The following is an 18,766-nucleotide window of genomic DNA, read 5'->3' as shown; positions in this document are numbered from 1 at the left end:
ATACTGCCGCTTGCATTGAGTGTTGGGGTGGGTAGCCAAATTAGAAAAGGAACATAGTTCCATGGAATATTTAAACAATTGGATTCATGATCCCAATCAATTTGTCGATGGAAGATCCCATTACCAGGAATTACACACATACTTCCACACTAATGAGTTGGAAAGATGTTACTGAAACCGTCCATTACCTTAGAGGTTACTGAAGATAAGAGAGGTCACTGAAATTTATTAAAGGGCAAAACAAATACCATGCTCACCTTAACCACAGGAAGAATATCTACCTGTTTGATTTTTAGATGGACTCCAGAATACACAGGAGATCTCTTATGCAAATCCCATGGTGTTTAAAATGAATTGGTCCTCATCCAACTCTGAGTAAAGTGTCAATTTCCTCCAAAGAACCACAATGCACGTTGTCTGAGCACCCTGGCAGTTATGTGCTGCAGGCATGTGGAAGCAAATATTCTTGATGTTTTGCAAATGAACAACTTATAAATGAATTAATGTGTCATAAACACTTTAAACCCTGCCTATGTTCAGAGAGGATGGGGCGGGGGGGAGTACGTTTGAATCAGAGGTTGACTCTAATGAGTAAATTATCAAACGGAAGCAGAAGCTTCCATTTCTTCTGTTTGCCAAGGAGCTACCTTGGACCAGCAGGCTCTGGATCAACTTCATCTCCAGTGTTAACAGGCCAAGCAATGAACAGCTCACCCCTTCTCTGCATTAACAAGCCCTCTCGGTCCTGCCTAGGAACTCTGGTGGATAGAAGAACAAAGCACCGCCCCAGACACCACCTTATTCTAGAGAAGATCAGGCCAACATACACGGACAACCCAAGCTGTGATGCGTTTCAGGGTCTTACACATGGACTAGGGATGCGGGGTTGGAAAAGATCCATGTGAGACGGGACTTAAGGAAGCCTTTCAAAGGAAGTGCATCATTAGACTGAAGACTGCAGAGCACTTGAAGGTGAGGAGAAAAGGCAAGAATTATTCTGGGAGGACAGCAGCCTGAGCAGGACGGCCTGAGCAGTGGGCCAAGGAAGCCAGACTTGCCTGAAGGGGGCACTGTTAGGGCAAAAGAGAGAGAGAGGGCAAGGCCAGAACACCAAGCCAACTGGTTCTCTCTAGAACATGGTCTCCCTTTGCCTTTCCTTTCTATTCCTCTCCTAGAGGAACGGGCTTCAAGCTTCTCCCTGGTCCTCTCTAATAAGTATGTCCCCTAAATTCAATGGATAAAATCAATAGCTCTTTTTCCAAAGGTCACAGTTTCTTCTCTTCCCATTGAGGTTCCAGTCTCACTTGCTGTTTCCCAAGACTCAGGCGTAGTCACAGTCGTGTCAAAGATTCAGTGGGGAGTAGAATCTGGAGCCTCCTAAAAATGATTCCTAAATTTCCACCACTTTCTGCAGGGTTCCTTGCAGTGTAGCTCTATTTAAAAAAAGTCTGTGGACATGGGCTCACTATTTCTGGTCTTAAAACATTTATCTCCAAGCTGCTGAAAGAAACCTCGGATCATTACACTGAATTTCTAAGAGAAGGACAGGAATAAGCAGGGAGCTTTTCTTAAGCTCACAAATAAGTTTTGCAAAGCTTCCTAGACTTGTCTGCATCTTCCCACTCCAGGTCCTCCCATGATTCAAGTCGACTAGCTCAAGATGCAAGACACTCAGCAAAGCCACCAGACCAGGACCCAACATCAGTCTTTCTGGTGAAACCCTCCAGTTTTCGGGGGGGAGGGAGGAACAATCACAGCACTCCTGATTGGTTCCTCAACTGTTCTCCAAAGATGGAAACAACAGCCTGGATGAGAACAGAACGGTGCACCCAGGGAGCTGTCACCGTCTTTGCAGTTTGGTCAATACCAAACTGTTCATTTGTGCCTCGTAGGCATCTTTGTCTTTCACAGCCTCCAGATGACACTCCGAGAGTAAAAGAAATGTGAGCAGGTGCGTCTATTAAATATGTAAAATACACCTCTTCCTTTCTCCTCACTTAGAAGATGGATTTCTTAAGGGTGTGGAAAGTCACCTAACATAAAGACAGACAGGTAGAAAAAATATCGTCCTTGCCTTTTTTTTTAGCACACAAGAATGCAAGTAGGCTCAGCACATCAGCTTTCTGCAGAAGATAAATGCCAGCCAATTAAAAATTCAGTTTCTTTTCTTTAAGCTAATTCCTCAGGTTTTTGCTAATTAGCAACTAATAGTTCTGTCATCTGAGCTGGGAAACATAAGGAAGAATACCAGCGGTATGTTTTCAATCAAAGCATTTACATGGAGGAATGAATCATAGTTTCCAGGAGGAATAACTGCTTGGGAGCAGTTGGGGGCATAAAGAAAGCAGTCTTCACACAACTATAAAACTGGAAAAGAGACCTGAAATTTTAGAAAAGGGGGCATCTTTCTAAACCCTCCCCACCGTAACAAAACCAGCAGGGGATCTATATGACATGATGGTGATTCCAAGAAACTCCCCACCAAGAGCCCAGCAGGGATAGTTAAAAAACTGCACTCCACAGTCCAGAAGACAATGCAACACATGTTTTCTGTAACAGGGAAGCGAATAAAAGTTAAGTGTCGGCCAGGGTACAGGAATGCTTTAACTATTATGTCACCTGCCTTGTCAGTTTATAAAAGAAGAAATGCACGGTGGTAAGTGAAAGCAGGGAGTGATAGTGGTTTGGCATATCTGGCTGCAGATGAAGCAGGAGCAGAATAAAATCTTTGCTGAGATATCTTTGGGCTGGAGATGGGGGTCGTCATCCTGACTCCAGGACAAGCAGGTCAGAATCCCCAGATCTGGTCCCTCCCAGGCCCTGCCCAATTATAAAGCACGAGCGATCCCACAGCAGCCAGCCTGTCAGTACCACCCCAGGTCTGAGCCACGCGGCTGGAACATCTACTTTCTTGCCTTGATATACACCCCTTCCACAGCTACCCTTGGCGAGAGAAAGCCCCCGGTCCCCCCATGAGGACTTTATTCCAAACATATGTTGCAAATGTTTGAAGTGCCCGCTATCCTGGGGTTTTCTCTTTTTCTTTTTTCTAAAAGTCAAACCCACAAAACCCAAAATACTTTGAATCCCGCCTAAGTGCAATTTGTGAAGATGCAACATTGCCTACCCAAGTATAACAGAGCCTTAAGCAATAAAAATTTTACAGATGTCCTTCTGAGGGGAAAAACGATTTTCCTTTTTCCGGTCTTACAGGAAGCCTGCCCACACGTTAGAAATACAAAGCTAGTATATATAGAAGCACAAATTAGGCATCTTGGAACGTCTGCGTTTTCCAACCACAGAGAAACGCAGGAATTATTGTGAGAGTTCACAAGCCCAGCTACACTGGATTAGGGAAGTCTTTCCCTCCAAGGGTCTAGTGGGGCTGGCGGACGACTCAAGGGAAAAGGCAGTGACCTAAAAAGATGTCTCTGAACCTTTAGCTACCGAAGGTCCACAATCAGTTTGAGTGCTTGACAAGGCTGCCGACAGAGACAAGGTAAAGAAACTTGGCCAAACTTTTGCATCTCATTTGAAAAACAGGGCACTTTTCTCACATGCTAAAAGATTCTTGGAAGATGTGTCAATTTCAGCTTCCCACCTGTCATTTACCTGGATGATTAAATCCATGTCAGATAGGTATTATTACAAAGTACCTAAAAAAGCACTCATTATACTGGTAGAAGATTAAATAATCCAAGTGGGGGCTAGAAAAAATAGAGTCATGTCCTACTGACTTCTTGGAGCTTAGTTTCGGACACCTTTACATCATTTACCATGAGCACCTAAATACTATACCTTTCACTTTTCCACAGGCATTAAGCTTGTATATGTCATATAAAACACTTTCTGGTAGGAATTTTAAATGTTAAAACTACTGCAACTCATGTAAAAGGTTTTAAATTTCTCTGCTCCTCAAACAGGAAAAAATGACAGTCCATCTTTTAAGATTCAGTGAGAAAGACTTCTGATTAGAAGACTATAGCACTCCATGCTAACCCCACATTCTTTCCCTAAGAAAAGATATTTTTTTACAATTCACTCCATCTCTAATCTGTGTTTAGAGAAGACACTGACCTTGGGGAATCAGGAAGGCAGGTATGACAGAGAAAGACCAGTCTACACTGAACCAAACACAACTGCAATTCTGATAAGACACCTTGGTTTGGTGAGTAAACATATTACATACAGATGGTGGTGGGGACGATGCTGCTGCTGCTCATGATGACGAAGATGGAACAGGGAGGAGAGGAAGAAGCAGGAGAAGGAAAACGAGGCAGAGAAGAGAGAGAATCCCTAATGATTCAGATGCATTCACCACGAGCCAGAGATTGTACAAAATATTGGTATTTTATTGGCACTGTCTCACTTAATTGTCCCAAGGACGCTGTGGGGCTGGCAGTCTCACATCACTCCCATTCAACAGCTGAGAAGGGATACTTGGAGGGATCTTAGAGACAAGCCCACTTGGCAACAGTCACAAGGTCAGTAGGTGGCAAGGCTGGAACATGAGTGCCTTGGTTGCTGAGCGAATCTCCAGGACTCCACGTCCATATGATGGATGTAACGATAACATTTATTCATGCCCAACTGAGTGAGTACCTTGGAATGGTGGGGCAGAAAAGCATTTGCCATTTGGTGATAGACAACCTACCTCACTTGTAAATTACCCAATGATTTTATAGTGGTTTGAACAATACCGTGGGAAAAGCTGAAGCACAATCAACCTATAGGTGCACTGTCTCTTCAACAGAGTGACAGGCAATGGGTCCAAGAGCCATCAAGAGTTTTCCAGTGCCCTGTGCTAGTTCATACTCCCACTGGAGGTTGGAGAAGGGGGTCACACACAAGGACCACCGAGCAGTGACAAGGGTCCCAGGCGTGCAGAGATCCCAGCCCCTCAAAGGATGAGGACAGGACTCAATGGGCAAACCGTTAGAACAAATGGGCCAAGAGCAAGCTGCACGTTGAACGGCACAGAGAAAGTTAACGGTCATCTGCCTACTTCGCTCAGCTGTCCTGAGCAATTAATTATTCACTAATTAGTGGGCATCTGGAATGAAAAACAAAACATAAATATGAAACGGGGAAAGTCTGTGTTCCCATCCAAGGGCACAAACAATGCAGGGCATGTATGGCTGATAATCTAGACTTTATCCTTTTTCAAAAGTAAGCATACTCTTGGGGAATATTAATATAGGTAGGGAGCATGTAGAGTCCCTCATATTTTCTGCATGGATGAGATCTAATAGAGACCCATCCACAAAAATACAATGTAGAAAACTCAGACATGGGCTTGGAGAAAAACCCTACTGACAACTATTGTAAACTCTCATTCCAAAAATAAAGGAAAAATAAAATGAAATAAACCTCTAACGAGGAAAGAAAAGACACACACACTATACCTCCTCATTTCTGTAACTGTGGAAGTTAACAACTGCAGCCATAGGGCTGAGAAGCACTTTTTAAACAGAAAAGTTGCAGGCTTTTTGAAAAACTAACAAGAAGCCATCGAACCTTTTCCTCTATGCCTCTGACCACTTAAAAAAAATTCTCCCTCCACTGAAAAAAGGTAACGTATCTTCCATCTTTACCAACAATATAATCTAGTTGGGGAGGAGGGGGGAGCAGTTGCTGAGACTTAAGGTTGTGTGAAGCACTTTGATCTGCGCCCTGATGAGGGAACATTCCCCTCTGCTTCAAGCCAACTAATGAAGGGATGAAATTAGCTTTTATCCTGGGCACTTTCTTGAACCAAAAACATGCACTAATCAGCTGTCCTCACTCATCAGTCATCTGGCTAATGACCTTTTGCCTTAAAACACTAAAATTTCTGAATGATGTGGAAAAAGGAAAACACAAACCAGTCCCCCTCTGTGGCACACGATGGATCATCTGGAATTGGAGCCGGGAAGGTTAAACAGCAGCCTGTATCCTGGCAAGGTGATAAATCTGTAATCAAGAGCTGCACGCTTGGGCATCTCAATATGAACTTCATTACTCCACCACCGAATTATATATTTTAACTAGAACCAGGCCGGAAACAAGCTCAACCCTTATATAGTTTCTTTTGCATTCTGCCTTGGGAGAAAACCATCCCGTGGGTGTGTTCACCATCCTAGTTCATTTCTTAAACTTTCTGAGTGCGAGAAGAGGAGCTTACGAGGTCTCTGGTCTGCGAATTCCAGAAGAAAGTAGAAAAATCTTCCACAGGAAGGAATTTGGCCCTGGTTGGTTAAAAGAGGTTTGTTTGTTCCTCGACAATAAAGCAAAAAATATATATATTAACAAGGGGAATATCTGCCATTAAAGACACAGCTAATGCCTCCCACTTTAATAACTCCCCCTCCTCAACCTATTTCCCTCCAGCAGGGTCTACTTGAGTGGAGAAAATCTGGTTTCAGTTCCCAGGAAAGGTCTGTGTGGATTCGCCACAGACAGACACCTTCCTGGCAGCCGCCCCCCAGCCCCCCAGGTCCAAGTTGCTTAGAGATGGAAAGAAATGGTTTCCGTAAAAAGAAGGAACAGGATGAGGGAGAAGTTAAGAAGTACAGTAGACAGTAAATTAGCCATTTGCATAAAACAGTACAAGACAAGTAACTAAGTGTACATGCGCTCACACACAGCCTGCCCTGGCTCCCGCAGCACATGCCACGGGCTGGGGAAGACTTACGATAGTGAGGGTCCATGTAGCCATTCCTGGGGTCCATGGCAAACACAGCCCCGCGGTAGGGGACGGAGGGTTCGGCCAAGTGGGGCAGGGACCCATGGATCTCCTTCTTGATCAGCGAGGCCCTCTCGTCGCTGGATGTGGAAGGCTCCTCGCTGATCTTGCCGAGCCCCGGGGCAATCTGTGGCTGCATAGCGACTGCGTTTCTTCTCTCTCTGTGATAGGTCTGTCCAGGACTTTCATCCTCTGAAGACGGAAGGGAAATGAAAACTCTGTGAGCACTTTGAGGAGACATTCAAAACCCATCATCAGTTGGGGCTCCCCGTCCATCCATCTCCCCGCCTCCCAAAGAAGCCTACTTCTCACTCTTGGCAACTTTGAAAGCTAACCATGACTGGAGGGTCTCAAGCCAAAACTGTTTATGAATGAGGGTCCAAGATACAAATCGAAAGAGGAAGGGGAGCAGGAAATGAGCCTATTAAATTGAGATGTCAGCAAATTCTCATCCCCAGCTTCCAGCCGAATCTGCTAGTGAGGTTTCCCATCAGGGACCTGCCAGTATCCCTGCAGGGCCTGAGGAGCTGGAGATGTTGCCAGACTAAGGCTGTGGATTGCCAGCTTCTCCTGGTCTGAGGAAGCCAGGCCTCCAGTGATCCAGGAGGCAAGGGACCCCTGTTTCTCAGAGGAGGACCTGTTAGAAAGCAAAACTTGTCTTTGTGATTTTAAGTCAGATGTATGATCCACTGAGAGATGAAACAGTGCCAGACATGGGACAGAAAACCGACTGGTTCCAAGGGATAAAGACGGCAATCATGAAAACCTACAGTGCCCCTTACAGGACACTTCCTGCTTCGGCCCACCGAACAGAGCTGAGAGCTAAGAGGAAAATGGGGATAGAATGTGGGTGTGGAGGGTGTCAGTCACACTGATCTACATCCACACTCCGGTGGGCTCCAGACGTCGTTTCAAACATGTAAGAAACGGCTTGATGAAATTCAAACTCCCTCATACTTCTGTTCCCTTTCATCTGTAAGAACTTTCCATCTGTCCACTTATGGTTCTCTGCAAATGTGATTGGATGGCCTTTCCGACAATAGCAGATCAAAGACCCGTGGCATAAAATCAAACCAAACTGGTGATCAGAACCCACAACAAGTGGACCAATTCATCTGTAAGAATCATACGCACGCTCTCTCAATTATGCCCACATAAGCACTGTGTTTGAGTCACAGACTGTGTTCTGGCAGATAAGGGCTGTTGGAAAAAAAGCTGTTGGGACACTGCTTAGACACCTCATTTGAAAGCTGTTTCTCATTCCTGATCCTAAAAACAAAACAAAAACAAAAAAACTATAAGTGGGTGTAAATAATAATACTGTTGTACTATTTAGTTGAACAGATCTTGAACTCATCTTATCTTCACACACAAACTTCTCTTCAAAATATCCAAACAAAACAAGAGTTATGTCTAGCTGAGTAGACATACTCTCTTAAAGACATACTCTCTTAAACTTATCTTCAAAAAAAAAAAAAACAGAAAAAAGCATGCTTTAGCAATTTCATAGCTCTTTTGACAAATTTAGAAGAATAGCTATGAACATGAACTAGTGTGAAAATACAAACTCAAGTAGCAACAACTCTTTTGTGATGACTAATAATTTGAACTAGCTAAAGCCAGTAGCAATTCTCATTTTCCTGCCTATGTTTTGGGACCTGAAGAAACAAGCAGTGTATTTTTTTTTTTTTTTTAACCTAGCAAATGACTTTCAAAACCAAATAGGCAATGAGGTATGTTCTGGACTTTACAGTGATTTTGCTGACTACTGCTGGATAACTGTGAAATATTATTTTAGCATTATTTTGTGCAGATCCCCACCCTCAAATCTTGTAATGATGGGATAAATTATGAGTTTAATCTATCAAGTAACTACTAAAAAAGAAAATGGTCACATTTTCACACATTGATCTTTACAAAAGCAATTCCAACCATGCTTTCGCTAGTTTAAAAACAAACTACAAAAACAACAACAAAAAATCCTACATTTTAATTTCTCTTTCTAATACTTTTAGGCCCTAATCTACACTGCTAACTTCATTAGCAGTAAAGTTGCAGGCTGCAGAATGAAGGTTTTCAGTGATGTAAAGACAGAAGGATGTCAAAAACACTCAAAACTCATAGTTGGTTTATAAAAACTCCCACCATGGCCAAAGTCATATTTTCCACTAAGGTGTGCCTGCACAACTTCCAATTTCAACTTTGCACTAAGGTGTAAATTCTGTAGAATGGATCTGCATTTGGAAAGCCAGACAGATCATACCAAGAGGGACTGTGACATGCAATTAGCATTCTCTGGGAAAGATGAATAACCAAGCCCTACTAATCTGTTCCAGGTTTAAAACAGGATTCCCTTGACTTAATCTTCCTAGAAGAAATTAACTTTTCTTCTCTTAAAACTGCATCCCTACAATAGAGTGAGTTTCTTAGACACGATGTCTTTACGGACAAGCATTTGACTCCAACTTCACGAATAACTGAATAATGGGCATGGACTAATCACAGCCCTCCCACCTTCTTCTCCACCTCATGAGAGGAAGAAGCAGTTAAGGCGAGGCGGGTAAGTGGAAATGGGAGGGTCTTTTTAGCTAAAAATTAATTTCTTCAAGAGAGTTAATATGTGTGAATATCAAATTAGAACAAGAAGTCAGCAAAGTTCAAACACTTTATACTGAAAAAAATGAACTAATTCTCTTAGTAAAACGCAGGCCAGGCTTTTTTTCATATGGAAACTTTCATCATACTTACTCTTATACGAGTCAAGACTCCCACATTTTCACCTACTCTCCCTCTCCAGAAAATTCCAGCAGGTGATTATTTCCTGAAGTTCATCTCCTATACTGAGTTGATTCTGAGGGGCATTCAGGATGAAACCTTGACAGTACACACTCCCAGAATACAAACAGCTATGAGGCTTGAAAGCGTGCTATCTACAGTGAAAGGGAAACTTTCCAAGCCATATTCCTGCCTACTCTTATAAATTTAGCAACCACTCTAGCAAGCCAAAAAGACGAGAGCTGTCTAATCTTGCTCAGTCGAGCTGAGTTGTTCAATAAAGTTGGAGAGTCAGCGCAGACAGGCTACGCCAGGCCAAATTATTGACAGAAACATACTGTCCACCATGGCAACAAGCAGAAGTCGGCTACAAAAATGTAAGCAAACAGCCCAGTCCTCCAGAAGCATCTGCCAGTGGATTTGAACAGCCAAACACAGGGCGACTGTTCATGCCTCTCTCAGTTCAGCAGCTGCAGGCTCAGAGGGTCAGACTGAGACATGCGAGTCTCTAAAAAGCTTCAGGAGAAAAATTGTTTTCAAAACTGTCATCAGGATCCCACTTTGGATCCCCTGCCTTCTGCAGCTCTGTGCTCCAGTGGAAATAAGGGAATTCCCACCCACGGCAGGGAGGGCTGTCCCCACATTGCATTTCAGAAGCTGTCCCAGGTTTTTCCAAACTCATCCAAAGGCAACCCATATTGCATCAGACGCGCTTGGTGCCATAAACTCTCACAACTCAAGAGCGGCTTCATCACCAGCATCGCTTAGACCATTTACAGGGAAGGTTTCCAGGAAGTCACCGTGTGGTGAGAAGCAGGACTCAACACTCTCTCTCTCTCTCACTCACACACACACACACACACACACACACACACACACACCTGTGCATTTGTTCCCAAACTCTTGACTGACTTCTTCTAGAGACCCAGGACACAACTGCTCTTTTGCATTGGACTGGACAGAAAAGTTTCAGAGGTAAAACCCTGCACCGCATCACCGACCAGGAACACTTCCTGTCCCCCTGACCAAATCAGCGGGTGAGGAACTCAGTGATACAAGTGCTCACCTCTTTGAAATGAACGTGGATTTTAAGCCGTCCCCTGCAATCCCATTTTAAAAGCATCACGCCTCTCTTCCCCGCAAGACACAGAAGACACAGCGAAAGCGAACAGATGGATACTTACAACTCAGTCCCAGGCTCTGGCTAGCTACTTTCTGCAAACTTCTCTTTCTGCTGGGCTTTCTCTAGCAGTGCAGATCTGCTAGGAACATTCTCGGTGTCTCCCTGCCTCCCTGCACCCTGGCCCTCTCCCTCTCCCAGGCAGTGCTTGCTCCCATTAGAGGAATTAAAAGTGGTTGGAGCCATGCTAAATTTAACAAGCTCATTAGTATTCTTTCTGAGTGCTTCCGAGTGAACTCTCTCTATTCAAGGCACTCTCTCCAGCAGAAGGGTCAGGCTGGCTAATCATTAAATCAAACTAATGTCACCCTATCACAATCAGCCCCAGAGAAGGAGGGTTTATTATTTCAGTTTATGCTAAATAAACGGTTTTACAAACGGTCCCCAAGCAAGGTCAACAGCAGCTTCAATTACAAGACAAACTTAACAAGAGTTGCAATAAACCAAGGACCCCGTATTGACTTAAGAACAGGCTCGACGCCACATATGGCCACTAGCGGGGTTGTACAGGAATGCATATTGGAAAATAAAGGAAGAGGGGGCGCTTCTTTCTTTGCCAGAATTTGCCACTGCACAGCGACTGTTCATTCACCTCTCTGCAACCAGCTAGCCGCTCAGCTCAATTCACTCCACACAAAGGCTGGAGCCCAGACCTCAATGGACCGAGTGAAACACGTTCAGAACTAGGCTCTCTATTGTGACTGAATTTCTTAACATCTTTTCAAAAAGCGGAGAATGCCTTGAGGCTAAAGGAAGAAACAGGCTAATGGTGAATTGGGAATTCAGAGCAAATTTCAGAGCCCTTTCCTCCTAGCTTTTGAGGTTGAAAGCAAGCTCTTTCCTTTCAAGTTTCAAAGTCCTTTTTCCTCCCGCAGTGTCACAGAAGGATTTGAAAAGAAGGTAATTGTGCTCGCAGTCTCCCTGATCAGAGCTTACGTCCTATTTCTGGTATTTCGGAATACTTCTTGCAATAATAGTGCATATAGCTCAATCCCTTAACCGGCCTGCACTCTGCAATTGCTCATTAAATGAACAATTGCGGGTATAAAATGCCTTTTATGTTCAAGGTCTGGATATAAGATAAGCATTCTAGGACTCTAAATTTGGTTTACTAAGGAAACTCTCCATCATTAAATTACAAAACTGAAGTCAGAATATCAGGCTTTCCCAGAAAAGTGGCACTCAAATTTCGGTGAGCCCAAAAGGCAGGGCGGCTGGGGGGAGGGGCGGAGGCCACAAAATGTTAAGGAGGGGGAAAAAAAAAAGAAGTGGGTACTCAGATTTCGAACAGAAGAGGATTCAAACAAGAAAATAATATTTCCGTGTTTAATAAGGTCTGAGTTTGTGAAACCTCATCATTTCCAAACTGAATGATATCATCAAGTCATCTACAAATGGATCAAAACACAGGTGTGAGCCTCAATCAACACGCGGAGGGCTATTCCTGACCCCTCACTGGCAAACGTCATCCCCCTTTCTTAAGAAAAGAAATAATCCGTTTCTGCCACAGACCGCTTTATCATTTGTATCCTCTCACTTACTCCTCACCAGAACCTGATGTTACAGCAGGACAAGGCATTAGGGCCAGTTTTCTGATAAGAAATAAGCAACCACGTCCCTTATACATGATGCAACAGGAATCCCAATCATGCCTTCGACAGGCCATGAAGTCCTGTTAACATGAGGGAGGTCTGCTCCAGGCGGGTTTGGCGAAGGATACCTGTGGCTTGTGTGCAATCCCAGCCTCCACCCCCACGGCCATCAGTTAAAGGAAGGAAGGAGAGTAATTACATTTTGATGCTCTGACCTTTTCAAATCCTTGATACTCTCCAAGTAAGTTTTTGTCAACAACAACCACTTCTGGGAAAACCCCAGAGGGCCCCAGTGACAAATCCACCATGGGACATCCAACCTCAGGGTCTTAGTACCCTGAAGCATCTTATCCCCACAGGTATGAGGACAGGCGCATGCCCTACACAGGCTGTGTGCGCAGGCGCGCGCGCGCGCACACACACACACACACACGCACACACGCACACGGTCACACGCTGAGGCTCAACCAATGGCATCTGTGTATAACTGCAGGTTTTAGTGTGCTCCCACAAGCCGGGAGCCCCACCTTCCTCTCTTCTAAGCAAGAAACAGAAAACATCATTTTCTGCTTTTCCCCCAGGAAATTGCTTGGCTGTGTTTGGAAAGAGCATTATTTCATGTTTTCTTATTATGCACTGGTTGCATCTTGTCAGCTTTTATTTCTGCGGTTATTTACATTCTGATGTTCTTTGAATAAAAAAACCAATGGAACCCAACTCCTCGCCTCCTTGTTTCAGAATTTTCTCTAAGACTTTGCCCAAAGAGAGATCAGAAATGAAAGAGAAGAGGCTAAGTACATTCACAAGGTTTGTAGAATTATGCCAAGAAAAGGGGGCGAGGGCTAGTTTCTGTAGTTTTTAGAAGCAGAATCTTGACCCTTTCCATCCTGACTGCAGAGATGTCTAAGCCAGAAGCTGCTCCCTGGAATCTTAGAGTCTGGCTTCCAAAGGGAGGCGCAAACAATGCCTTCTCTAAGAACATTTCCAATGCCCTTGGGGTCAGACATCGCCCTTGTGCGGCTACACATACGTCTCCCATTGACAATGACTGATGACAGAAGGAGTGGCCCAGATGGATCTGGAGAGAGCTCTCCGCTCTGTCTGCAACCTTTAAACCGACTGCAGGGCCTGCTACAGGAGAGGGCGGCTGGGGGATTTGAAGCTTTGGAGAAATTCAAGTGGCAATCCTTCCTCAAAGATCATGGGCTCAAGAATTAACGGGTAGCTCTCTCTGCCTCCTGCCATCAACGAGAAGATCGCAAGGGGAAAGCAAAGAAGTAGAAAACGCCCTCCATCCCAGCAGTAGGAGTACCACAATTATTTTTTTTTAACATTTCTAGATTTCTTTTTGCCAAAGAGCAAAACATAGTCCAGATTGACCAGTATCCCACCAGCCCTTCACCAGAAACTATCTGCTCCCAAGAACAGGTTAGTAGTAAACCCAAGGCAATTTCTGGCCTTACTCCCTACTACTCAGCTTACAGAGCTTCACACAGCGTTAAAAGGGGCTCCTGGGATAGAAAGAGTGGAGAGTAAGACAAGAATTCAGATAAACTGAAGGGCAAACCTGACACTGCTGTGAGTCCTGGGAGCAGGGAGCTCCCAAGGCCTGGAGCAAGCAGCCTCTTGCCTTTTTAAAAATGAGGGCTCCTTGCCATCTGGAAAATCAGGAGTCGATCACACCATAAGCTTCATGTCTGAGGCCTCACCAGGCATGCCCTATAGGGTTTACATCCTCTTGCCTCGTCTCTCTCTGAAGCCACACCAATCAGGGGTCCACACCCCTGCCCACCTCGGGAAGGATGCTTCTGGTTGTTAACACTATGACTTGGGCCAGCACAAACCCAACCTTACTAGCCAGCTTTCAAAGTTTTAGACAGAAAGCAGTAGCCAAGCCCCACCTGTACCTGGGAAGAGGGAAAAAAACAACAACAACAAAACAGGCCCCTGAGGGCCCCGGCAGGTCGTTCTGTAAAACAGAGATCTTCCTAATTTTCCATGAGCTCAAGAAGACCCTTCCTTGCATTAGGAATTCTAAAATGTCATGAAGCTTCTTCTACTAGCCTGCTATTAGTTACTAGTCACTGCTTACACAGAGTGAGTTAATTAGTGACATCAAAGGCAGTACAATAAATTCTCAGGAGGGCCCATTTTTTTTCCTTCTGCTTAATAGCGCATTTATGCCTATCTGCGGGTAACAGTCTCAGGAATATTCAGGTATTAGAGAGTTCTCTGAGAACTCAGTTTGAGTCTTTTATAAGCAAAGAGTGAAGAGTCTCTCTTCCTTGCTTTGCACCTACTACCTGAACAGTTAACCACCCACAGTGACATCCACAACCCACAATCATAAGAGACATCATGGAATGTCTGCTCACAAGGCTCAAGAGAGCTGACAGCTGCTGCGGCTGCATCCTCCAATGGGACCAAGCCTATTGCCCTGGAGCTCTACCCTGCCTCCCGTCCTGCCATACTTGGGGGATCTTTGTTTCCCGACCGGGGATCAAACCCATGTCTCCTGCAGTGGATGCACAGAGTCCTATCCACGGGAATTCTCGCTCTTCCTTTAAAGGCAAGCAGGGAAAGAAATCTCTGTGTCTGAGAGCCTCCGCTGGCCGCACTTCTGAATGGTGGTTCCCAGGTTCTCACCCACCCGATCCCCTCCCTAACATCAGAGTTCCATTTCCTAAACTTTCCACCGTGTTTTAAATTTGGCAGGGGTGAACACAAATTTAACTGGCTTCATCTGGTGTGTTGATGTTGCCTGGTTTTGGTTTTTTAGAAAACTGGGTAATAAGAAAGCCTGAGCATATGGCGGTATTGTATTTTTAATAACATTTTAAAGACCATGCTTACTCTACGGCAGGAATCAGATCCTCCTGGAGAGTACACTTAAATATCAAGAGAATATCATTACTGTACAGAAAGGAGCTGGAGGCTTGACCCCCACTGGGACCAGATTAGGAATGGCGCACGGGTGCTCACCTCTGCTGACTCAGCCTCTGGGCAAGGTCAGGTGCTGCCTGGATCAGCTTTCTACCACAGAAGCTCCCTCTAGTCACTGCCCACTTTGACCTCAGCTATGAAACTTGCATTTGAGAAACCCAAATGAAAATAGCACATTTTGACTCTTCACACTTTTAATAGAGCTAAGCCTACTTCTAGTTACTAAGCCACAAAAGTCTGAAATTTGGGGAAACACTTTCTGGGAGTGGTTCAAAAACTATGAGTAAAAGCAGGAATGGTCACAAAACCAAATCTCCCCCAAAGTCCATGTTGATGGTCACAGCCAAGACAGGAGGCTTTGGTACCCTGCTGCTCTCCTCTCCTCCAACCAACTGGACAGGGCAGACACCAATCACCCAGCCTCTGCAGGAGACTGGGAACCAGGACACAGCCAGACCTTTCTTTTGCCCTTTTTCTACCTTTGCAGACACAACGCCAGGGGAATGTATTTTTATACTCAAGAAGTCCCAGTAAAAGCAATTAAGGAAACAAATAAAATACCAAATCCATCTACCTTTCCAAAGTACAAGTAATTTTTTTTTGTCTCACTCATTCATCTGACCAATTCAAATTCATTAACCACATACCAGTGAAATACAGCTAACATCTGCTTACTATGAGATCGAGAGGGCTTAGCCTATCTTGCTTTACTCTTCACTGTACCCTGATTAGACACTGTTGTTCTGCTCATTTGCCAGATGAGGAAACTATGGCACAGAGAAGGTGGGCTATTTACCCAGGACACACAGCTGGTTGGTGGGCAGAGCCTGGAACCCAGGCAGTCAGACTTTAAAGCTCCTACTTAAAAGATCTGGCTCTTGGACTTCCTTACTCAGTGACAAGAAATATAAGATAAATTTGAATTCTGATCAAGGCCCTGAGACTTCCCAGGTGGCACTAGTGCTAAAGAACCCACCTACCAAAGAAGGAGATGTAAGAGACACGGGTTCGATCCCTGGGTCGTGAAGATTCCCTGGAGGAGGGCATGGCAACCCAATCCAGTATTCTTGCCTGGAGAATCCCATGGACAGAGGAGCCTGGTGGGCTACAGTCCGCGTGGTCGCATAAGAGTTGGACATGCCTGAAGCGACTTAGCAGCAGCAGCAGTGCCCTAAAGCATGTGTCTGGGAACTTCACAAGCACCAAACCCTGCTGCAGCATGAAAGCCGCCACAGACAAGATGTAAACTAGTGGGCATGGCGGTGTCCCCATGCTTCGTTTATAAACACAGAAATCTGAATTTCATGTAATTTTCACATCATATTTAAAAATGTAAAGAGCTATCCTTTGTTTATGTGCTGCACAAAAACAGGCAGCAGACTAGGTTTGGCTACACACTTCAGACTAGCTATTACCCTACAGGAACTTACCCACCTTTGCCAATTAAATCTTGTACCCAAAACAATGAGGGATATTACAGTAAAACTGCAAAAGTAGTAATACTGAGTTGGGGGGATATGGAGGGCGAGTCACTTTCTCACACTATTAAAATATTTCCATAATCCACTTCCAGGCTGTATCTTAAGGGAAAAAAAATTAGAAAAGAAGACAATTTATCTTCAAGGATATTCATCATGGTGTTATTTATAATATGGAAAACTAGGTAACAAAATTAAAGTCCATTATCTTACGATGGAATATTGTTATTAAATACAGTGAATCATAAAAATAAAAACCATAAGCTGTGAAAAAATAAATAAATACAGTGAATCAAGGATTTTAATGAATATAGGAAAGAATTTTACTGAGCACTAAGTACTTTTCTAAGGTGTTATATGCCAATCCTATGAGGTAAATACTTTTGTACTTCTCATTATACAGATACAAAAAATGAGGTTTATTTATCCAAGAAAACACAGCTAGAAAGAGGCAGAGCCTGCAGTGGAATTCATAGTCCACTCACCCACCTGACTACTATGCTTTCAAGTTCTTTAAGGAGTCAAGTTTTTGGAGGACGGGAAGGTGGAAAACAAATATATAATTATTTCCATACATTTTTAAAGTTTTAAAAAACGCACCAAGAGAGCATGACATTTCTATGCAATGTTTTTCCTTTATGGTTCTGTATTTCTCAAGAATTTTAGAGTGCAGAAATAGCTGATTTCTTTCACTCCTGGTTTTAATTCTATCCTAAGTATGACCTTTACAATAATTCTCTAGAGAAGTCCAAGTTAAGTACACATACATTGAAAAATTATCCCATGAGTTTCTCTCCTATAGTCAAATTTTATCTCCTGTAGTCCTGTGGTCTTATTTTAAGCTATTTATCCCACCTCTTAAAGCTATAAGTGCTTGCTTGCTAGGCTATTTTTCGGAGAAGGCAATGGCAACCCACTCCAGTACTCTTGCCTGGAAAATCCCATGGACGGAGGAGCCTGGTAGGCTGTGGTCCATGGGGTCGCTGAGAGTCGGACACGACTGAGCGACTTCACTTTCACTTTTCACTTTCATGCATTGGAGAAGGAAATGGCAACCCACTACAGTGTTCTTGCCTGGAGAATCCCAGGGACGGGGAGCCTGGTGGGCTGCCGTCTACGGGGTCGCACAGAGTCGGACACGACTGAAGTGACTTAGCAGCAGGCTATTTTTTAACATATTAGTAACATCTCACAATGATATTGGGCTTTATGTAAATTCACTTACTTCAAGTTATAGGACTATTTTTAATTATTTTGTACTATACACAAGCACCTTCCGACAAGCACATCCCTAACATGCCCTAATGTCCCTTCTTGCCAAACCAGCTTTCGCCAGGTCACCCCCTGAAAGGTACAAAAGAAAAGCGCATTAGAAAAAATAAGAGAATTTTAAAAAGGAAAGTGCATTAGAAATGATCATTACTGCCAGGGCTACAACTCACACTCACTGAGCTCATACTAAAAGCCGGGTCAAAGGCCAAGTGCAAAGGCATCAATCCCATTGGCTGCTCACAGTCTGCCAAGTGTGCAGTCCTGGCACCCCAGTTATTCAGGTAAATACCTTGAGGCTTAATAAGTCTAAACAACCCACTTCAAGCCATCCTGCAGGTAAGTGGCCAAGTTAGCAGGACTTTCTCCTCTATCAATATTATAAATGATGATTAACCCCTCCAAAGTGTCTACTACAAAGGCCCTGAAAGCTGAACACTGATTTGCTTGGCATTCATTTAGAGGTACACATGAAGATGATCAGTGTTAAAATTATTCTACCCCTTCCTATAAAAGTTATCAGGAAAGGCTACTTTAGTCTGTAATCAAGTGACCCGTTATCCAGTGTCTCCAGATTCTGAAAAGCTATTTATGCAAAGGAATATTTACCACCATCTTTGGGGGAATTGTATTACAGACTTACATGCCAGAAGGCATCTGAATCTTTGGTTTGTGTTCAAGTTAACAATAGCTTCAACAGTTTAAGCTGCATGTAGTTTATGGAAAGGGGCATATGTCCAATAGTTAAAGCAGCATATGGTTTATAGAGAAGAGGGGAAAACTTGCCTTTGGAAGCAGCTTTGCT

General features: G+C 43.9%; 1 protein-coding gene across 9 annotated transcripts in view; it reads right to left on the bottom strand.

The window, feature by feature from the left end:
• GLI3 (GLI family zinc finger 3) overlaps positions 1–18,766 on the bottom strand; it is a 305,459-nt gene that overhangs the window by 201,885 nt on the left and 84,808 nt on the right. For 8 of the 9 annotated variants that reach the window (XM_043872222.1, XM_043872221.1, XM_043872220.1 and 5 more), the window contains one exon: positions 6,674–6,916. In XM_043872222.1, coding sequence (XP_043728157.1) covers positions 6,674–6,916 — 243 coding nt within the window. Of the gene's footprint in view, positions 1–6,673; positions 6,917–7,860; positions 7,986–18,766 lie in introns of those variants that run through there. The other variant, XM_043872226.1, reaches the window with a different exon arrangement.

The sequence above is a fragment of the Cervus elaphus genome, chromosome 18 (assembly GCF_910594005.1).
Source record: "Cervus elaphus chromosome 18, mCerEla1.1, whole genome shotgun sequence".
Taxonomy (NCBI): Eukaryota; Metazoa; Chordata; class Mammalia; order Artiodactyla; family Cervidae; genus Cervus; species Cervus elaphus.
Note: the sequence above shows the minus strand (reverse complement) of the source record. Positions and strands in the feature narration are given on the sequence as shown.